This window comes from Phyllobates terribilis, unplaced genomic scaffold (genome assembly GCF_046119375.1).
Source record: "Phyllobates terribilis strain yellow unplaced genomic scaffold, ASM4611937v1 Scaffold_13__5_contigs__length_258822181, whole genome shotgun sequence".
NCBI lineage: Eukaryota > Metazoa > Chordata > Amphibia > Anura > Dendrobatidae > Phyllobates > Phyllobates terribilis.
In genome coordinates this window covers 254472898-254490387 of record NW_027362773.1, presented here as the reverse complement: position 1 = coordinate 254490387, position 17490 = coordinate 254472898, and the positions used below count along the sequence as shown (strand labels likewise).

At 41.5% G+C, this 17490-nt stretch overlaps 1 protein-coding gene across 2 annotated transcripts in view; it reads right to left on the bottom strand.

The window, feature by feature from the left end:
* Positions 1 to 2616: 2616 nt before the first annotated feature.
* DNAAF1 (dynein axonemal assembly factor 1) overlaps positions 2617 to 17490 on the bottom strand; it is a 63422-nt gene continuing 48548 nt past the window's right edge. Inside the window, exons 8-11 of one of the 2 annotated variants that reach the window (XM_073659611.1) lie at positions 14921 to 15027; positions 11209 to 11283; positions 3308 to 3608; positions 2617 to 2813 (exon numbers count right to left, since the gene is read on the bottom strand). In XM_073659611.1, the coding sequence (XP_073515712.1) occupies positions 2725 to 2813; positions 3308 to 3608; positions 11209 to 11283; positions 14921 to 15027 (572 nt within the window). In that variant the 3' untranslated portion in view covers positions 2617 to 2724. The remainder of the gene's footprint in view (positions 2814 to 3307; positions 3609 to 11208; positions 11284 to 14920; positions 15028 to 17490) is intronic. The other variant, XM_073659610.1, reaches the window with a different exon arrangement.

Below are 17490 nucleotides of genomic sequence, written 5' to 3'. Positions count from 1 at the left end.
GCCTGTGTGTCCTGCGCCCGCAACAAGGTTCCGAGACATCTGCCAGCCGGTCGCCTCCTTCCGCTCCCAGTACCTGCTGCCCCCTGGCAGCATATAGCAATGGACTTTATAACAGACCTCCCAGTCTCTGCCGGTTGTACGGTCATTTGGGTGGTCGCTGACCGCTTCTCCAAGATGGCTCATTTCGTTCCCCTGCCAGGCCTCCCGTCTGCACCCGAGCAAGCTAAAGACTTTATTCATCACATCTTTCGTCTTCATGGCCTGCCCCTCCACATCGTGTCGGATCGTGGGGTACAGTTCACCTCACGCTTCTGGAGAGCCACTTGTAAACTGCTAGATGTCACCCTGGACTTCTCTTCCGCTTACCACCCACAGTCCAATGGTCAAGTGGAGCGGATCAATCAGAACCTGACCAGTTACCTCCGGCACTTCGTTAATGCCCATCATTCTGACTGGGTGGATCTCCTACCATGGGCCGAGTTCTCTTATAACAATCACGAGAGCGAATCCTCCTCCAAATCCCCGTTTTTTGTAGTCTTCGGTCAGCATCCTCGGATTCCTTTTCCTGTCTCCACCTCTGTGGACAACCCGGCTGCGGAATCTCTCGTTAGCAAATTTTCCTCCATTTGGGAGAGTACCCGATCCGCACTCCTTCAGTCGTCCGAACGGATGAAAAGACACGCTGACAAAAAACGCCTGGATCCTCCACAATTTCGTCCCGGAGATAAAGTCTGGCTCTCATCTAAATATGTCCGACTCAAGATACCTTCTTACAAGTTAGGGCCTCGGTTCATCGGCCCCCTGGAGGTCATCAGTCAGATCAACCCGGTGGCCTATAAATTGAAACTCCCGGCCAACTTACGGATCCCTAACTCCTTCCATGTATCTCTCCTCAAACCTGTGGTACTTAACTCTTTTTCCAAGTCTACAGGTACGCCTCCTGCTCCGGTTTCTGCTGAGGACGAGTTTGAGGTAGAGAACATTCTTGCCACCAAAAGGGTAAGAGGAAAGACCTTTTTTCTAGTAGATTGGAAGGGGTTTGGTCCTGAGGAGAGAACGTGGGAGCCCCGGGAGAACATCCATGCCCCTCTTATCCTTGCTAAATTTCTGTCTGGCCTAAAAAAGGGGGGGCCTAAAGGGGGGGGTACTGTAGCGCCGGCGTCCCTGCCCTCTGCTAGGCAGGGACGCTGTTCCCCTCACCTCCCTGCTCCGTGCCCGGCGTCCTCCTCCCGCTCTGCTGGCAGCGCGCGCTCCTTCCCGGCCACTGTGTTTAGGGCGCGCGCGCACGCTCTCCCTCCCTCTTAAAGGGGCCGCGCGCGCCGTCCTAAGGAGTCCCCGGCCAATGGCCGGAGGACTTCACCATATATAAGGCACCTCCTCCAAAATGGAGGTGCCCGAGCAATGTTGTTGCACTGTTCACTACTCTGCTTCAGCCCTCAGGTCCCGTTGCCAGTTACCTGCCAGTTACATGCCAGTTACCTGCCAGATTCCTGCCTGATTATCTGCTACCTGCCTGCTAGTCTGAGGTCCGACGGTCTGCCTTACTACTCCTATCAGTCTGTCTAAGGACCAGCCTGCCCGCTCACCTGGGAGCGCACATCAGCCACCTGCCTGCTTGCCCGAGGTCCGACGGTCTGCCTTCCAACTCCTGTCAGTCTGTCTATGGACCAGCTTGCCCGCTCACCTGGGAGCACACACCTGCTACCTGCCTGCTAGTCTACCTGGAGGCTCCGCCGTCACGTGCTGTGACCACCTGCCTGTCCAGTGACTCCTGCTCGCTCACCTGGGAGCGCTCATCTGCTGCCTGTCTACTAGCCTACCTGGAGGCTCTGCCATCACGTGCTGTGACCACCCGCCTGTCCAGAGACTTCTGCCCGCTCACCTGGGAGCGCTCATCTGCTGCCTGTCTGTTGGTCTTCCTGGAGGCTCCGCCGTCACATGCTGTGACCACCCGTTCATCCAGAGACTCTCGCCTGCTCACCTGGGAGCTCACGTCTATCATCAGCCGCCACAGGTCGTACCAACCCTTTTCCTAGAGACTGCCCCGGTCACTTGCCGTGACCATCTGCCCGTTCATCCAGAGACTGCCCCGGTCACTTGCCGTGACCATCAGCCCGTTCATCCAGAGACTGCCCCGGTCACTTGCCGTGACCTCCAGCCCGTTCACCCAGAGACTGTCCCGGTCACCTGCTGTGACCTCCTGCCCGTCTTCCCTGGTCGCCACCCGCTCCCTTACAAGGACTGCCCCCTTGTATAGTAGCTCTGAGGTTCCGCCTCCCAGACCCGTTACACTCTGTACCCGACGTGCAAAAACAGCACATGTTAGAAAGGGGTTAAAACCCCATTATTATCTATATAATCTATTTTTTTTATTCAATTTCCTACTTGTAGTTGCCCATTGATTCTCCAGCATTGCCTTTCCACTGTTGCCTCCAATCTTTGTTGATGTGGCTGCAGCGGTGATGTCACGCCAAACGTCTTTATTTATTTACTGTAACCGTAATGGCGTAGTAAAGGGTCTTTTTATGCAAGTCATTAAAAACACAATAAAAAAAAAAGTTTACTTAATTTTGTGTATTAGTTAATAAACTTTATTTACCATATTAACCCATAGAAAACAAGTGTACACATTATGTATCTCCACAAAGAACACAATTTAAGCGTCAAACCATAGAACAGAACATAATTATAACCTTATCAGCCACCCCTCCCAGTTTTCGATTTTTAATCCAAATCATATGTATAAACTTCTCCAATCTCCTCCCCAAGAGTCGAGGAGTCTTCCGCTGTCTTGTCCACGTTCTTGCAATTCTCTGCGAAGGAATAAAAAGTAAATGAAGAACTGAGTACTAAAATCAGAGTGGAAGAAATATTTAAAATTATTAATATATTTAATATTTTGATTGACAGCACTTAAGTGAGAGCTGCCTGTCCTCAATTTGCACGGACACTGCGGCCGCGCTCTCATAGTGTCACTACCGGCACATTTCATGTGTTACACTCTAACATTTGATACTGTTTGTACATGCACTGTCTGAATTGCAAAGTGCTGCCGAAATATGTTGACAAAATACAAATAAAAATTATTATTATTATAAGAATAGCAGCTTGCTCCATATAATGTCATGCATCAGTCTAAATTTTCTCTGGATGTAATGTTTTCAGTGCTTTTAAGGGAAACCTCAGCAGAATATATCATCAATATTTTGCGCAGCCCATAGCATGGCTACATATTTGCATTTTGTCACGTGTATGAAACCTGACAGAGCTCTCCAACTGGATTCTATAACAAATAGGAGTTAATTACCCGGTGTCGGTTCCTCCGTTGAGTCCAGATCGTGCTTCCTGTTTTGACTTTCTTTGTGGCCTCTTTCATCCAAGCGTTCATGACTTATTTCTTGGATGAGGGGACTTTTAGGCTTGGACGTGGCAGCATCTGGATGAATATTCACAGATGCTGATATATCAATGACATTTGTAGGAAATATACTTAGATGGTGTGTCAGCTGCTCATCGCCCCCACTGACGGTGGTCACATCTTCTTTCTCCCACTCTCCGTCACTCTCATCGCTGTCCCCAGATATCACTTCAATCTTTGGACGATATACCTGTTACAGGACACGACCGGTAAAGAAAAATCATAGAAGATAAAGATGACAAGAGCCTGAAAAACTGGCAATTGCCATTTTCCAAGAGCTTAAAGGGAATTGTCTGTTTTTTGATAAAAATCTGCAGTCACTCTGTATGACTGCAGACTTCTGAATCCTCATAGCATGCGCACAGCCGGTGTCAGCGGCGAGAGAGAGTGGTCACGGTACCGCAAGCATGCGATTTCCATACTTCTGGCCACATTCCGACTAGACGTGCTTGGCCTTGCTCAATACAAAGGACGGGCTGCAGAATGAGGTTAACTAATAATTCCTCAGTGAGCTAGCTCTGATGGGAGTTTGTAAAGGTACATCGCGCAGTTTTAAATAGGTTATTACATTTTTATTTAAAAAAAAATATTTAAGTTTAATTCACCCTCATTTTCCCACCCAATGTAAAAAGTTAACTGTAGAAAGTAAAAAAATTATCATATTTGGTATGGTGTCTGCATAATGCTCCAAACCATTAAACTATTTATCCTATAAGGCAAATGCCAGAACATAAAAAAATCTACATGGCAAAATCATTATTTTTAGACACTTTGCCGTTCTAAAAAAATGGAATAAAAAGAAATCAGAAATGTAAATGGACCCCAAAATAGTAACAATAAAAACTAAGTCTCATCACAAAAATAACAAGGCCTGATACAACTCCAAAAAATAAAAAAGTTTTTTTTTTAGTACAAAAAGAAAAAAAAAAAAAAAGGGTATTTGTACTGCAAAGTGAACGTTACAAAAACAAAAAGACAAAAAACTTTTAGTTTCTCCACTCTTGGAAGGGGAGTGAAGAAACGAAAAGTTGCTGTGTCTCCAACAGGTTACCATTTTTATTTGGTAGTGGCTAGTACACAAGTGATCTTTCTATGAGAGAATGTTTCTAGGAAGTCCTCACAAAAACCTGTCTCCTCGCCAGCTGTCACTGAACAACTATCAGATTCAACGATAGTAGCATTCAATATGGATTAAAATATATGCATGGCGTCATCAGCATAATGGTCGTTCATCAGACAATTGATCTTTTAATAGCTGTTTAACCTGTAATCTGCTTCTTTCTAATGTACTGTATACATGGTTTCTATGCTTGCAGCAAATATGCAAATTGTCTCTTAAGAGAGGAAGAACACTCAAACTCTAGTGCCACCTATTGGAAACAGCAATCCTAAAAGTCAATATCGAGTCGTGCAATATGACTTTAGATAAAAGCCAAACCAGAATCTCAATTTGCACACACGGTGTTTCTGGGTGTTGCCCGTCATCAGTGCAAAGTATGAGATCTGATTTGGATAGGTGAGAGGCTCTGGTCTAAGGAGTAAAGTTTCTACTTATGGATAGTGACAAGCCAAAACTGGCCAAATCAGATCTCATACTTTGGATTGATAAGGCAACACCCCAAAACACAATGTCTGCAAATTCAGATTTTGGTGTCGCTTTGTCATGCTCCTGGGCTGGAACCCTTGAGTCTGTATTTGGTTGTCAGCTTCTCTACTCGCAGAGCCACTGCAGACACACCTTTGCCCAGGTGCTTTAGTTCTATTATTCTGGCTGCAGTCTGTTTAGCTAATACAGAAGTTTTCATTTGTCTGCCTTATCACCTATAAGCAGCTTTATATTCTTTTCCTCGGCTGGCATTTCCTACTGGTGATAGATTTATTTTCAACGTTCTGACATTCTGTTGAGGTTTAGAGCCAGTATGTGAAATTATAGCTAAGGTTTTTTATACTATAATCTGCTCCTATCTTCTGTTTATCTTTAGGAAGTAGGCAGTATATTTGCTAACAGTACTTGCTTTATTGTTTGGTATGTAGTGATTAACTTTACTCACTCTGGAATCTTTCCTTTTTTCAGCACACTTTCCCCTTAGTAGGTATTCACACTCTGCTCTGCCCTCCGGTTCTTTAGGAGGCACTTGAAGCAACTCGACGGCCTTTCAGGCAGTTATAGGTCCGAGTTGCCATCCTCTATTCTGTGGTTAGGGCTATCTCTGCACACCCAGCCTGCGAAGTCAGGATATCTCATCTGAACAGGAACCGGCAGGGTCAGTTGCAGTTTATTATTTGGAAAGGCAGTCCAGCTCACCAGCATTCAATAAAGCTCACTTAATGAAGGTCCAGAGCAAGGGAGACATATGTGCCTCAGATACAGCATCGGTGAACTAGAAAGGAATCCAGTTCCCCAGCTTTTCATAAACCTTTAAACTTTATTCAACGTGACATCAGTACATTTAAGTGCAAGTAGGTTTTAAAATATCATGATATATAGTGCAATAAAATCAACGTGTTTCAGATCTTGAGACCCTTAATAATGATGGATGCATATGAGGAGACATTTAGATTCTATATTTAATCAGAATATCCGGACTACACACATTGTGCCTGATTTACAAGTTAACCAGTTCAGATCCTAAGGGGTAACCTTCTACATACATACATGCTTTCTAGTAATGGGAAGGAAAACAAGATGGAAATTGACTAAGCGAAATCTCCAGATATTATAGGGAAATAAAGTTATATCATGACAGCACATTTATCAGGCAATTCAAACAAATTTTTGCTATTTATAATTAATATGTTAGAATTCCATGGCTAAGTTGAATCGAATAAGCCATAAAGTTCATTAACTGACTGAATTCAGTTTTTATTCATTCAACTTAATCATTAGTTTCCCCTATCAATAATGAAGTATGATGTATTTTCTTAGTTTAAGTCCCATTGGTACTTTAATATTGAGGTTAAATATCCACCATGCCTCTCTTCTTTTCAGTGCGGCTTCTCTATTACCTCCTCTATTATTTATTTGAACCTGTTCTATAGCATAGATTTTCATCCTATCTACAATCTTCTTAGCTCTGGTGAGCATCCATTTCTTATAGCCCCTATCATGACATCTCTGACTGATTTTTGCTGATTCTGTATCATAGAGCTCATCTGAACTGTAGTTTCTTTTTGCTCTGGTGTATTCTCCTATAGGGATTGATTTTATAGTATATGCCAGATGATGAGTACAGGCACGAAGGATTGTATTTCCGACTATTTTTTTCCTATATGTTGTGATAATTGAATGATTTGGACTGCCTATCAATTGTAGATCCAAAAATTCAATAATTTTTTGGGGGTATTTACAGTAAATTTCAAATTAAATGGATTTAAATTGATATAATCAATAAATTTAGGTATGGCAGAATCATCTGATGCCTAAATAATGAGCAATATGAAATATATACCTTCGGCACAATAAGAGAAAATTTGTAAATTTTTCCTTCTGAGCGCAACCTATAATAGGTGCGAATCCATTCTAACTTTATTTATAAATAATGAGCAAGTCATCGATGAATTTGCCATACAAAAAAAAGGAAGTTAATAAAAGGGCTATCAGTACTGAAAATATAATATTCCTCCCACCAAATCATGGTTAAATTCGCTTGTGAGGGGGAATATCTGGCACCCACTGAATCACCGACTGCTTGCAGATAATACATGCCATTAAAATAAAAAAAAAAAATTCTTCATCAGGAATGAAACAACATCCTTAATGTATTCCTGTAATATAGATGAATAGTTACTATATTTTTTAAGATGAAAATGCTACAGGATGTGGGATGGAAGTGTATAATGCAGTAACATTGCACCCTACCCAAGTGTACTGTTCACACCATATGATTTTGTTAAGAGCTAAAAGTACATATTTTAAATCTCTTAGAAACAAGGCTGTGGAGTTGGAGTCGTGAAGTTGGTGTTGGTATAAAATGGACCGACTCCGACTTCTAAAATATATAATAAATTGGGTACAGTAGTTCAATGCAGGATCTACTGTAATTTTTTTTCATCAGAATTTGGGAAAGTTATGAAATGTCCTATAAATTTCTGTTCTATTCCTGATCTAAGGATCCAGGCTCAGAAGTTAGGCAGTGCTGTGGAATTGGAGTCCTGGAGTCGGAGTCAGGGAAATTGAGGAGTCGGAGGTTTGGCTTCCCGACTTCACAACCCTTCTTAGAAAGCCTGGTACCCTTTGAACAAAAGGCTGTAACAAATGATCAATCCATTCCCATATTTTTTCTCCCAGTGAACCTGGGCATCATAGGTGGAGGGAATGAACCTTTGTTTCTTTTAGTTAGTGCGCATAGAATAGGGGTGACTGGATTATAGATTTTAAAATATTCCGTCTCTTTAGTTGTAAAGATACCTAATGTGATACCATCATCAATTAATTTGAAAATTTCTCCTTACAGTTTAGCGTATGGTAACCAGTTAATCGTGAATTGACATTAGTATCACCTAGTATATCTGATACCCAGTTTAATGTAGTCCGTTGTGTTCATCACCACAATCGAACCTCGTTTGTCATATTTCTTGATTGTGATATCAGTATTATTTTTGAATTTGTAATCCTAATGTAATAATTCAGTGGTTTAGATACAGTAATGAATTTCTTAAAGCTAAGGAGAAGGATAGAAAAGAGTCATTAATATGTAAGGATACTGATCTTAAAGGTTTGAAGTTATCTCACATGCAGACTACTGGCTGATTTTTACAATTGTCTTTGGCTACCAAATCTGGAGTCATAGTTACCTCTGCATTTGTTGACTCAGGTTCCGCCTTAGATCTCATTGACAGTGATTTTGCTGTCGAGTGTAGGTACACAGTTGCAACTCTTGGTTATCCTGTTCAAGTATCCGCAATTTATACTTCTCCCCTTACCCAGACTCATGTTACTTCTAAGGTTGAGAATGTGTGCATGAAAGTGGGTGTGTTACACACAGAATCTGTTTCATTCATGGTTCTTCCTACTTTGCCAGCTAAAATTGTGTTGGGTATATCCTGGTTGCTGAAACACAATCCTACCATCAATTGGGAGACTCACAAGGTTAAGTCTTGGAGGAATTTCTGTTTTTTAAGTTGCATATCTAAATGACTGTCATCTATGAGATATCCTACTCCCGATTTTGTTCATGATTCTGAGGATGTTTTTTTCTGAGACCAAGTGTGAAGTTCTTCCCCCACATAGGTCTAAGAATTGTGCTCAGATGGATCCTGTTAAGGTACAGGCCGTCCTTGATTGGGTACAACAACTAATCTTAAAGATTTACAGAGGTTCTTAGGGTTTGCTAATTTTTATCGTAAGTTCATTAAGAACTTTTCTTTCATAGTTAAACCTCTTACTGATATGACCAAGAAGAGTACTAACTTTTCCTAATGGTCAGCTGAGGCTGAGCTCCTGTCCTCAGTCAACCTGATGTTGATTTCTCTGTGACATATCTCCTTGATACTAAAAATGATGGAGCTGATGCTTTATCACATAGTTTTGTTACGGAGGATAAATCCTTGGTTGAGGCGGAAAATTTGTATGGCAATGAGTATGATGAAGAGCAGGTGTTGGGTTGTAGACATGTCAGACGTCGACCGCAACATTGCGTTAAATGGAAGGGTTTCGATCCGGAGCAGAATTACTGGGTTGATGCAAAAGATTTGCATGCAGGTCACCTCATGTGGGAGTTCTGTCAGCAACATCAGAAATTGGGGATCTCTGCAGGTCCAGTGGCCCGTTGTAAAAGGTGGGTACTGTCACGCTCGTGGGCTTGAACCCTTGAGTATGTGTTTGGTTGTTGGCGTCTCTATCCACTGAGCCACTGCAGACACACCTTTTTCCCAGGTGTTTTAGTTTTATTATTTTGGCTGCAGTCTGTTTAGCTAACACAGGTGTTTTCATTTGTCTGCCCTATCACCTATCGGTTGCAGCTTTATATTTATATTCTTTACCCCAGCTGGAATTTCTTGCTGGTGATAGATTCATTTTGGATGTTCTGACATTCTGTGCCATGCTGGTGGAACTACTGTGCCAAGGACCGGGGAGAGCCTTGAGGGGCGTAGCTAAGTGACCACCTGGTTCTTCACTAGGGCCCCAATGGTGTGGTTAGAATTGACAGTAGGTGGACGCCAGGTACCACTCCAGGACAGACCCCGGAGCCGCAGCAATTGGAAAGCAGAGATGGACTTGGAGAGTCAGCCTGGCAAGGAACTGGTTAACAGGAGGAAAGGATGCTGTACGGCTGGTTAGATAGAACAAGTTCTAAATAAGACTGCACGGCTGGTAAATGAAGTGGATACTGGAACGGAATGGACAGAACAGGTTCAGGAACACAAAACGGACTTAGGTGCAGGATCACAGATACTGGTTCAGACTGAACAGGTGAGAGTAGCAAACTAGGTACTGACTGGGCAGATCAGAATCAGGACTAGGTAAAGGCAGGACGGGTTCAAGAACAGGTTCAGGGGGACAGACAGATCAGGTTCAGACAGGACGGACAGGATCAGGTTCAGGGAGCATGGATACAGAGAACTTACAACAAAGAAACAAGTGTACACACTAATCACGGATATTGTTCCGGCACCTCACTATAGGGGAGCGTGCCTTAAATACCTGACGCCTCCCAGCTATTGGCAGGGGAAATTTTGAGAAGCGTGCGTGCTGCCCCTTTTAGAAGCGGGGAGCACGCCCACATGCCCTAAGCACACTCCCAGGAGACCATGGCAGTCATGGCGAGAATCAGAGTAGGAAGGCTGAGTAGGTGAGCACATTGGCGTTCCTGCCAGGAGAAGGAAGAGGGATAGTGCCGGGATGCTGCACTGACATTACATTCTGTTGATCTTTTGAGCCAGTCTGTGAAATTCCAGCTAAGGATTTTAGCTTTGCTATTTCTGTGCTATACTCTGCACCTATTTTCTGTTTATCTTTAGGAAGTAGGCAGTATATTTGCTAACAGAACTAGCTTTATTCTTTGTATGGTGTTTTGTGATTTACTTTACTCACTCTGGGATCTTTCCTTTTTTCAGCACACTTTCCCTTTAGCAGGTATTCGCACTCTGCTCTGCCCTCCAGTTCTTTAGAAGGCACGTGAAGCAACCTGACTGCCTTTTAGGCCGTTATAGGTCCAAGTTGCCATCCTCTATACTGTGGTTAGGGCTATCTCTGCACACGCAGGCAACACTAGGGCCTGCAGATTCAGGATATCTAGTCTGTACAGGAACCGGCAAGGTCAGTTGTAGTTTATAAATGTATAACCTATTTTCCCGAATGAGTTGCTACAAAGGCATAACAGGCTTTTATCTTAAGTCACATTGCAGAGCTTGTGAAGGAGTTGATATTGACTTTTAGAATCGCTGCTTCCAATAGGTGGCGCTAGAGTTCTAGTCCTCTTTCTCTCTCTAAATTTGCATATTAAATTTCCCAAAGGAGTATGGATGGCTTCTAAGTCTCCTCACTCTGACATACTAGGCTTGGCTTGTCATTCTCCATAAGCAACATTACGCCGTAGACACCAGTTCAGATCCTCTCACCTAGCCAAATCAGATCTCATAATTTGCACTGATGAGAGGCAACACCTGAAACACTGTGCCTGCAAATTGAGATTCTGGTTTAGCTTTTATCCCTTATCCACACAGCAAGTTCATTTCTGCTGCAGATTTTTCCTACTCAGTGTGTGGATGAGATCAGATAAAAATCTCATCCACGGGACTTATACTGTAAAACACTGGAGAAAATTGGCAGCACAAACCCTAATACTTACCTGGTTAGTAGTAATGTTCTCCAGCATGTTTGGTGGCAGCTCAGTAATGTCCAAATCTTCCAAATCTGGCAAATCCTATATAACAGACAATCAGAAGGCAACATCATTTTATGTTGCACAGACAATTTCTCAGCACATTCAATCTTAGACCTTATTCACACATCACTTTTTCTTGTCTGAGTGCTATTCGTGTTTTTCAGATAGCACTCATACCTATGAAAGTCTATAGGACCATTCACATTTCCATGATTTTGTGCGGGCTGAATGGCTGGTGCAAAATCGAGGAGACATGTCAGACCTTGATCCGTGTGTCAGATCAAAATCACCAGTGCATGCTTATGGGTCTGTGGAAAAAAAATGGGAAGCACTCGGATACAACTCGAGTGAAGTTCGATGTTCACAGATTGCTAAATAAGATAAAGTGTTGAAGCTTTTTTTTCCACATATGAAAAAAAATGATAAAAATTGGACCCAAGTATGATAAAATTCTGATGAAAATCACTGTTGAAACTTGGTCCCTTTTTCTCGCACGAGAAAAAAACGGACATGTGAATGAGGCCATAAAGGGGTATTCCCACAAACAAAAGTTAATTTTAAAAATTGGCTGTGTCTGACCGTGTACGGAACATACCGCAGCTCCTGGGCAGGGGAGGAAGCAAAAGAGTATACAGACATTACAGCAGGGGATCGCAGAGGATTCATTTTGTGAGGTAAAACATTTCACTGCCTGTTTTTAAACAATATTTTACCTCACAAAATGAATCCTCTGCGACCCCCTGCTGTAATGTCTGTATACTCTTTTGCTTCCTCCCCTGCCCAGGAGCTGCGGTATGTTCCGTACACGGTCAGACACAGACAATTTTTAAAATGAACTTTTGTTCGTGGGAAAACCCCTTTAACTCCTTCACCCCCAAGCCTGTTTTCACCTTCATGACCAGGTCAAATTTTACAATTCTGACCAGTGTCGTTTTACGTGGTGATAACTCTGAAATGTTTTAACGGATCCCAGTGGTAAAATTTCTTCGATATCACTTGCGTTTATTTGTGAAAATATCGGAAATTTGGCGAAAATGTTGAAAATTTCAAAATTTTTCAAACTTCTAATTCTTATGCCCTTAAATCAGCGACATATGTCACACAAAATAGTTAGTAAATAACATTTCCCATATGTCTACTTTACAGCTGCATAATTTTTTAAACATTTTTTATTAGGAAGTTAGAAGGGTTAAAATTTGATAAGCAATTTCTCATTTGTCCAACAAAACTTTTTTTTTTTTTTTAGGTATCACACCACATTTGAAGTGAATTTGGGAGGTCTATATGATGGAAAATACCCAAATGTGACATCTTTCTAAAAATTGCACTCCTCAAAGTGCTCAAAACCAGATTCAAGAAGTTTATTAACCCTTCAGGTGCTTCACAGGAATTAAAGCAATGTGGAAGGAATAAAGGAACATTTTCCTTCTTTTCACAAAAATGTTACTTTAACCCCAAATTTGTTATTTTCACAAGGGTAACGGGAGAAAATAGACACCAAAATTTGTTGTGCAATTTCTCCTGAGTACACCGATACCCCATATGTGGGGGAAAGCTGCTGTTTGGGCGCAAGGCAGGGCTTGGAGCGGAAGGAGCACAGTCTGGAAAATTGTCTGGAATCCAGAGCGGACGCCATGTCGCATTGGGATAGCCCCTGATGTGCCTAAACAGTGGAAATCCCCCACAGAAATTCCAAACATGTGGACGCTAAATGTGGTATTGGCACAGTGTGAGGATCAGAACGGAGGGGCGGCATTTGGATTTGCGAACGCAGAATTTGCTAAATTTCTTTTGAGGAGTGAGGAGCCATTTCGCTTTTCCAGAACCTTTGTACTACCAGTAACGTGGACGCCCCCTATATTTCAGTTAACAGATGACAGACCTGAGTGGGGACTTGGGTTTTTTGTTGATTGAGTACAAGCTTTTATTGGAAACATTTTACATAACAATTTGGATCAAATTTATCCTGCACTCTGTGCTGAGCACTTACATCAGGGTTTCCATCTAAATCTCCAAGTGATGTGATTCAGATTAAACCTTAAGGTATCCATTCACTATAATGGCCTATGTTCAGCGTTGTTCTTCTTTTCAGAAGTGCATAAAAGTGTGGTCGACCGCACTTTTATGCATGCCTAAAAAGATAGACACCACTGGATCATTGGCTTTTTTTTGAGAGATAAGATGGCATTTTCAGAGATACCATTTTTATTTACATTCATCTTTTGGATTACGTTTTGTTCCACTCTTTGTTCGGCATTATGATGAAAAAGCCAAATTTTTGTCTCGTTTTTTTTGCTTGTTTTTACGGTGTTCACTGAAAGCATTCACTAGTGTGACAGTTTTATAGGTCGGTTTGTTCCGGATGCAGCAAAGCCAAATATGTTTTTTTTACATAAAAATACATATTTATTGGTATGAAATATTTTTTTATTATTATTTTGTAATTTTTTAAAAAATATATACTCTTACAATTTGTTTTTTTACTTTTTTTATATTTTCTTACTTGGTCCCTGTATGGGACTTTCACTTTCAACACTCTGATCACTGTAATAAAGCATTGCAATGAACGAGCGTTGCAATGATTTATAACTGTCAGAGTTGCACTGACACAAGCCCCTTTGACCATGCTCTGCGCATGGTCTAAGGAGCTTGCCGTATCCCGGTGACCTGAATGTCGTCATGACAACCTAAGGTCACCATGGCAACGATCGGGCCCTTGTGAGGACGTCATGGGGGCGCGGATCAGAGCGAAGATGGACCCCCTCCCTCTTCCTGCCTTCTAAATTCTGTGATCGATATCGATTGCAGAATTTGGGGGGATAAAATACCATGCTATCATGTTAGCTGAACTCCCGGCGGCGATAATGCATGAACAGTTCCTGTGAGCGCAAAATCGCTAGGACGTATTCATACGTCCAGGGTCGGGAAGTCCTCCCCTTCCTTGACGTATGGATACGTCCAAGATCGTGAAGGGGTTAGAATACCCATCACCAATCGGCATGGCACAACTCCAAAATTATTATACTGTAACTTGCAGTAGATTTTTAGGGCACAATCCACACTAAAAATCAGTAGCAATACAACAGAAAGTGAATTCACACACTGCAGATTTTCAGTGTGAATTGTGCACTGATAATCTGCAGTACAATATATGTGGAGTTGGGGAATGTTGCGTCCATCAGTACTCATTTACTGCCCACACTGGTTGAGAAAAACTTTATGGGGAAGATGGATCGGTAATATGAACTATTAAACATATTATTAATACGATCATTCTGCCAACGACAGGATTACATTATCAGCAGCATATCCCATTTACACTGGACAATCTGCTGCAGATAACGATGATCATTATACCGCCATAAACTATCCGCTTTGCTCATTAACCAAGTGATTGGCGGCTTGTTTATATGGGCCGATAATCGGGAACGTGCACTCTATTGTACTCTCGTATGGATATTATCAGTCCATGTAAAAGAGCTTTTAGTCAGACAGATGCAGGCTTTAATGGATTGTGCGCAAAATGTCTCTTAAAAAAATGCTGAGTGGTGAAATGGTCATTATTTTGCTTGTCAATAGTACAAGTGGAATCTATTCGGAGAAGTATGAACGATTCATAACACATCTTTGGTAATGATTTAGGTAACTGATGACCTGTGAGGTCAGTCTCACATACCTCAATGTACAACCTTTCTGTGGCCTTCAGTGGGACAATCTCTATCTCCTCATCATCAGCCAGTCCAGTGGTTAGGGAACCTTCCTTGTTCATCTCCCCCTCTGATTCTAAAAAAATATATATAATGGGATCAGTTTTGTGGCAATTATAGATTCAAAGATGTCAAATATCTGGTAGCCTACACAAAAGAGAAGCTAAAAAAAAAAAAAAGAAACGTAAAAACTTTTTCATAATCTCCAGAGCCAAAACTTTTTTTTATTTTTCCATCCACATAGCCATTTGAGGGCTTGTTTTTTGCGGGACAGGTTATACTTTTGAATGACACTATTCATTTTATCATGTGTCGCAATAGAAAGAGGGAAAACAATTCCAAGTGCGTTGAAATTGCAAAAAAAATGTTTTTGAGGTTTTTTTTTATTGACTATGTTACTGATCTGTCAATAGGATTCTCCATGTCAGTACGAGTATGTAGATACCAAACATGCAAAGTTATTTTTTGCTCCCTGACCTGACGTTTTCACTGATACCATTTTGGAGTAGATAAGATGTTTTGATCGCCTCTTTTTGCATTTTACTGGAATGTTGCAGGGGCCCAAAAAAAGTAATTCTGGAGTTTTGATTTGTTGTCTTGCTACGCTGTTTACCGATCGGATTAATTTATTTTATATTTTGATAGATCGGACTTGTACTAATGCAGCGATACAAATATGTGTATTTTTTTTAATTATTTTATTTTTAATGGGGCAAAAATGGGATGATTTGAACTTTTGTTTTTTTTTATATTTTTAAAAACATTTTTTAAACTTTTCACTGTATTTAATAATCTGCTTAGGGGACTTGAAGCTGCGATCATCCAATCTCTTGTGCTATATACAGCAATGCATCAGCATAGCTTTGTATAGTATCACAATCTCCTATGAGCGCAAGGTAAACACTGGCTTTCATAGGAGGATTGTAATGAAAGGCACGGGGGTCTTCAGCAGACCCTCGCCTATCAAGGAAACCCATCACGTCACGGGAGGCGCCAATGGGCACATAGAATTACATGGTTCCCTGCCGGCACCTGTTTAGTGCCGAGATTCACAGCGGCATTTAACATGTTAACAGTTGCGGGCAATGCTCCACTCCACCCGCTGAATAAAACAGCCATCATCTGCAGGGAAAGATGCGGGCCCGCATCAAAACCAGGGAGCCGGCATATAACGCACCAGTATGTCATATGTCTGTAATGGGTTAAAGCAAAGTTTACACTTTGTCCACATTTACTAATAAATTGGTTTTAAAATAAACGGTGTGCAAAAAGTTACAAATTTGTAGTAAAATATCGTCACATTGGAAAATCATCAAATCATTGCCCAGGTTAAACATGGCCAGTGACTGAACAATAATTTGTTTGCCTGTCACTTTTAATGGAAACTGTATGGGGACAAGTGAATAAAAATAAATGAGTGCCGATCACTTTCTACAGGCAATTTAGCCTTAGGGAAGGTGGGCTTTTATGCTTCCTTTTAGCTACTTAAAAAATCTCATTTTGTCTTTGAGAAAGGCTCTCTTCGAGCTCTAAAATGTAGGGTAAATTAAAGGGGTTGTTCAGTGAAAACAAGTTACCACTTATCTACAATATAAGTGATAACTTGCTAATCAATGGGCATCCGACCACTGGGATTGGCAGGACGGTTTAATCATTATCCCTGCTACAAAATGAAGCGGCAGGTCGGATACCTTAATGACACTCCATTCATTCTCTGTGGGGCTGAATGTAGAGCTTGAATTGCATAGAGTACTGATTAGAATAATGGACAAAATTCACACTAGTGGTCACCACTGATACATTCAGCTAATATAAATTGGGAGGGGTATAAAGCTAGAAAAGGTGTGTGAATAAAATTTAACTTTTATTAATATAATTTAAAAAAACTCTCATTATATAAAAACTGTTTGTGAATGAATATTCATACATCAAATGATGTATATAGGGCTACTGCTGTATAATTTTAAGCAGTTCTAGCCCACAAATTACTTATTTCAAATGTGAAGACACAAGAATAAATTGTCCACAGTCGATGTCCCTATAATTATTGGCTGGCTTATTGTAAATAATGTGTCCCAGGTATCCCAACACTCTCTGTCAGAAAATTAAATTCTTATAAATTCCATATATCAGATGCCATAAGGATGTGAAGAGTAATGATTAATTCTCCACTAATGAGCCTCTTATGGCTTCTATATTCTCTGCACTATTAGTGGGTTATTAATCATATTCATAGAGAGATGAAGTATTGTATTTGTGCGATCTCACTGCTATAGGTAAAATTAAAGAAACAGCTATATGGCTGAACTTGCATCCACTGCATACACAGTCTAGCCCTTAGAAAAAGCCGGTAACCACGGCGAAACGCGCGTCAGGGACGTTTACTCTTATATTCTAAATGTGGTGACACACTCCAGGATCCACATACTACTCTCTATTATGTTAGGCACTATCGTTATCTCACTCTAATCTTTACTCTGCCGTCTTAATATACAAAGCGGCACTGACCGCGTGCAGAGCACCTGCACGCGATCTGAAT